Source organism: Enoplosus armatus, chromosome 18, assembly GCF_043641665.1.
Source record: "Enoplosus armatus isolate fEnoArm2 chromosome 18, fEnoArm2.hap1, whole genome shotgun sequence".
NCBI lineage: Eukaryota > Metazoa > Chordata > Actinopteri > Centrarchiformes > Enoplosidae > Enoplosus > Enoplosus armatus.
Window position 1 is genome coordinate 19,522,732 of NC_092197.1, and position 5,209 is coordinate 19,527,940.

Genomic DNA, 5,209 nt, shown 5'->3' on the forward strand with positions numbered 1-5,209 from the left:
TGTCAAAATTTGGAGGCAAGGTTTCGGTAAAGTGCGCACGAGCGCTAGTTGGCTTCCCAAGGTTCCTCCTCCACCTCCATGATTGATTTGGAAAGTGGTGGGGATACAAACATTTGTCAAAAAAGAAAATTAAATGGGCTTTTTCGTTGCATTTCCTGGAAGTCTACACAATATATCATGATTATATTTGTCTAGCTTTGGTCTTCCACGTGGGATAAATAGTTTTTTTTTTACCAATTACATCTCATACCATTGCTGACAACCACCGAGTGATACACTAACTTAACTTAAACTTAAAAAGAAAAAAGGCCGGGCGATGGTAGGACCTGGTTTGAAAACAATGCTCAGATTAGAAGGATGTGCTCTTTGAGGGAACATTACAGCTCATAGTGAACATTCTCACCCGTCTACCTGGCCAGGGCTGTCTCTCTTTCCTTTCCCGTCTCCCTCCTCTCTCTGATGTCTTCACAAAGCGACGTGAACGACATTATACATTGTGCGTTTCCTACGACTGGACATCGTGTTTACTTTCATATCAGCACCGTAACCTTATGGTCCGGGGGAAGTTAAAAGTGCAGTCTACCTCTTTAAAGGTCACATGGGTGTGATCGGTAGGTGGGTCCATCAATAACCACATGAGGTTTGAGGCTGGTTGGTCGAAAACCTTGCCGGGTTATTCCCACTTCCTGTTGGGCGCCAACAGATGCCGCTGCATATCGAGCGCAGATCCCCGCGATGCAAATTTCGTGTAATCGAACAGGCGCTATTCACGCGTGGCTCGCTTCCCTTTGCTAGCAGGCGGCGCTACGACCAAGACTCAGTGTTGGCACGCGGACGTCTTCAGGCCTGGACTCTTGATCAGGCATGTGAAATGTGAAGTGACAACAGCTTCCCATTTCGCGGCGAAACATGCATCCTTTGAGATTGCGAGCAGGAGTCTGTAAAAAGCAGAGCGCCTGTAAATGGCAAAAAAAAGATAGGAAAAAAAAGCTATTGCACGCTAAATTCAAAATGGCCGACCTCCTGTTGGGTGTGGGGCATGGCACCAAGAGGCTTCTTTTGTAAGCCTGGACATGTTAGTGCCTACCAAATGTTCTACATCTAGGGTGAAACGTTCCTGCTTTGTTGCTGTGGGGTGCTATTGACAACCAACGCGCGAGACCATTAAAACATATCGGATTTAAATCTCATTAAGTGCCCGGGTCCAAAATGACGACAATCCAAACAAAAACATCAGCTGAATCTGCAATAATGTCTTTGTTTTCTCAAGATTAAGAGACAGCTAGTCATAACTTCAGGCATGGCCTTCAAAACGTCTGAAACGCTGCTTTGCTTGGAAGTACCAGGAAACGACCTCACTGAAGTGGGCGTCACCATGGCGAAACGTGGTCCTGGAGACACCTACTGTAGCGGGAACTTCCATGAAGTAGGGAAGGGACCATTGGACAAAATGCTATGTTAGTATGCGGGTGTGGTGCTGAGTACTCGTGTCATAATGTAGTAAGGACTACCGAGTGCTCATGGGCGGGAACATCAGCCGGTGTGATCCCATCTCAAGATGGTCTCCAGTTTTTGTTTTTTTTGTGTAATGACCGATAACTTCAGAATGTGAATGAAGTCTACCAACCTATAAAGAAGCTGTGGAACACATGTTGCCCTTTTCTAAATGTCTCGGCTTACCTTTGAGCACATAGGCTGAAAGAATCAAAGTCAGAGAACCGCTTCAGCAAACTTGTTTTTATTTGGTTCATAAAGCGTATCAGGGCCAGTGTACAGTTACCTGACAAGCCCCCCCCCCCCCCCCCCCGGAAGGCAAAGTTAAATAAGTAAACCGACATGGGGAATGGCTTTAGTTGACACATGATGACACGTGGGGAACACCTAATGCAGTATATGGATGAAAGTTGGGGTTACATATCGCAATAAGCAAGCATTTCCAAGGCAAACATTTTCTCATGTAACAAAGAGTTCAGCTCCGGAGATGACGCCGTGGACTGGGGGCCCCCTTCTTAGGAGCTCTTCTTCTCTTCAAACATGATGTTGGCGGTGGCTCTCTTGGCTGTGGACGAATGACACACAGACATTAGACGTGTTGTTCGACACCTAGAGGCCCGATAGCTGCTGAACACCCTGATCTTCTACTCGCTCTCGCATTAAAACCACATCCTCTTTGGTTAAAGTCGGTTCACACTGCACAAAAGTCGTGAAACGACATGGAAGTACAAAATATATATATTGTTAAAAAATTGTATAAAGTTGACCCCCCCCCCCCCCCTTTGTTATTCTGGAATATCGACTGATGTGTACTTCGTAGTTACGTGCTGATTCGCTCACCCTCGTCCTTGAACTTGTCAGCGGCCTCAGACGCCTTGTCCTTGAGGTTCTTCACCACGTCGTCGATCTTGGCCTCGTTCTTGAGGAAAAACGGCCGAATGATGCGGTTATAGATCTGCACCGATCCGTTGGAGGAGGTCGGAGCCATGCACCACACCAGGAAGGCGCACTGGGGGAGGAAGACAAGAGCTTTTTTTTTTTTTCTCGTCAAACTGGAAGACAGATATTTGCAGTTGCATTACATCACATCAGGCTGTGCTGGTGAAAGTCTAAAAAAGGTGTCACTCACTGAAAGAAATCATTTTGTGAAGTTGTATGTTTGTTCAAAACATCAGATAACAAAACAGTGTTTTATTGGAAGTAAAGGATGTTTGTCCATCCTACCAGTAATTACAGATTTACTTTTGCCATTGATGGCCATATTCTGAATAACCGTTCAATTTTGAATTTAGCTGACGTCATGACACTGCAAACCATGATGTAACGCCATGTCAGATAGTGCGCCTGCAGTTAAAAAGGATTAATATTTGACTGAGAGTCAATGGTGTTGCAGAAATCAGTAATCCGCCACGGCTGCGTCGCAGCTCCAACGGTCATTCTCATTATCGACTCATCTGCAGATTTTAATAAAATGTCAGAGAATTGTGAAAAAGGGGCTCGTCGCCATCTCCCAGAGCCCAAAGAGGCGCCGTCAAATCGCTTCTTTTTGTCCAAAAACCCCCCCAAAGACTCTTTATTTGCTCTCACCAACGACAAAAAAAATGACTGAAGTACAAGTCCACAGAAGTAGTGCAGATTTCTGTTGTCACGCCGCTACACAGCAGACAGTTCACCAACATGCCTCCACTGATTCCAACAGCTTGTGCCAGAGAAAAGGAAGAAGTGGACAAGTAAAACTTTAAAAAGGGCCAGAGAAAGCATGGGCGTAATTATTTCACATTATTATACGTTTTTTGTTTTCTTATGATTATAGAATAACCCGAGCTGTCACATCCTGATATCATCTGTAATCAGAGGACACATCTCGCCTCATGGAGGAAACCTAATTCGTGCTCTTGAATGACTTCATTTGTGCGCACCGATGAACAGGACTCCACCATTAAACGAGACTGTCAACACTTTTAACATTACGTTTCAAGTTGACACAGCACTGCTTAACCCTTTATCCGGCGAGGAACTACATATGGTAACTTCACTGATCTTGATTTTTCAACATAAAAATTGAATATTTTTAAAAAAGTCTTGTAGTGTCCTGCAATGACACTCTAGGGTTGAAATTTTGAATTTCCAAGTATTTCGATGAGTGCCTGATGAAGGTTAATGGAAGGAAAATCCACGCACCTCGGACGTAGAGCTGCCACAGTCGCGCAAGCGCCCATGAAGGCTTCAAGAGGGCGGCGGTTTATCAGAGCTTTGTTGGCTTTAGCCAGTGTTCACATAATGAACAGAGAAGTAGTGTCAACTCTACGGCATTACAGTTTCTGCTGTACACAAGACACATAACATGATACTATTCAGTGGTTTCGGACTGGTAGCATTTTAAAGGAAGGATTATTATTATTATTAATAAAACATGACATTTAATATTTATGTTGACATGCTGTACTGTTCAAGTAGGTTTCTGTCTTGGCTGCTTGGACATCAATAGTGACATCTAAGACTAATCCGGCGGGTCATAAATGTGTTTCTACAGCCGGCTGTGTTAGCAGCAGGCTAGCAGCAAATACTGACCCCATTCCTTCGTGTTAACATTGCAATGAAAGTCATTGTAAAATGATTAAAAACCATCAGAGTCTTGTTTTGACGCGTCTTGACGTTAACGAGAGGAGAAAACCCAAAATAAACACAACAAAGAGCCTCTGGCAGGATGTGAGTCTTTCACACTGTGTCGCGGGCCTGGCGCGACACGTCCCTTAAAGCAAACACACTCCGCGTCACCGGGCGAACCTGCTGACAAGAGCCATCAGATATTCTTTATCAGCAACGCAGCGTGCTCCGCCCCCCCCCCCCCCCTTGATTAGGCTCCAGAGGACCAGAGGAAGCACACCGGTGTCAGGGGTCAGGAGCGTCCTCGGATCGAGCGTTTCAAACAGGCCCGGCGGGATTACCTTTCCAATGTAGTAGAAGGGGAACCAGGAGAGGAAGATGTCAGCGAAAAACTCGGCCACGCTGAAGAGTCCATACACCACCCAGTAGGTCAGCCATTTAGTGTCGTCATCTTTGGTGGCGCTTTCGATGGCCTTAATCCTGCAGGGAGAGAGGAACAGCGTGTAGCAGACACAGTTTGATAACTTTTTATCGTCTTCCCTCTTTCCTTCATTTTTCCTTTCCGGAAAACAACTACTTTAGGGAGTTTGTTAAGGTGGAATTGAGCCGTCTACGTCCTCAATGCGAGTCCTCCTGCCTAAACAACAAAGTAGTAAAGTCAGGGCCTTCCGATCTCGCTGTGCCACGCATCACTCAGTGACCGCTGACTGTTTCCTGATCTGTAACCTCGAAAGTGACGGTTCTGGTTGGGACTCTGTTGATGGGAGGCTAAAAGCACTCTTCGCACACACAACCAGGGATGGAAAGAGCGCTAGAATATTGTACTTGAAAAATGTAGTTAGATGAACGCAAAAGGTCACGGGTGTGGCATGAGTCCCAATGTCCAAATCAACAATAAATTCCATTCGCATGGGGCACTCTGCGGTCCACTCCGCCTCTCTCTCACACTGGCACCTCGCCCACGCTTTGATCTGATTCAGGGACTGTCGTCAAAGACAGCAGGAAGGCTTCGCACGCCTCGCCCAAGGTAAAACGTTCCCAAGTGAACACAGAAATCACGGCCGCGGGGGTCCACCGCGAACACGTCAGCACACCTGTTGCTCCCCAT

The 5,209-nt window shown here is 46.0% G+C and overlaps 1 protein-coding gene across 1 annotated transcript; it reads right to left on the reverse strand.

Moving 5' to 3' along the window:
- Nucleotides 1–1,722: 1,722 nt before the first annotated feature.
- reep5 (receptor accessory protein 5) lies at nt 1,723–5,209 on the reverse strand. The gene is made up of 4 exons (XM_070925121.1): nt 5,196–5,209; nt 4,443–4,581; nt 2,335–2,503; nt 1,723–2,059 (listed from the first exon to the last, which is right to left on the reverse strand). Exons 1-4 carry the CDS (start codon nt 5,207–5,209, stop codon nt 2,010–2,012), a joined length of 372 nt encoding a protein of 123 aa, XP_070781222.1. The 3' UTR covers nt 1,723–2,009.

Excerpts from the sequence above, each read along its gene's own strand:
- reep5 (XM_070925121.1), bottom strand. Across the intron at positions 2,504-4,442 it reads CCTTCTACTACATTGGAAAG|TGCGCCTTCCTGGTGTGGTG; the intron begins GTAATCCCGCCG and ends TTCCTCCCCCAG. Across the intron at positions 2,060-2,334 it reads TGACAAGTTCAAGGACGAGG|CCAAGAGAGCCACCGCCAAC; the intron begins GTGAGCGAATCA and ends ATTCGTCCACAG.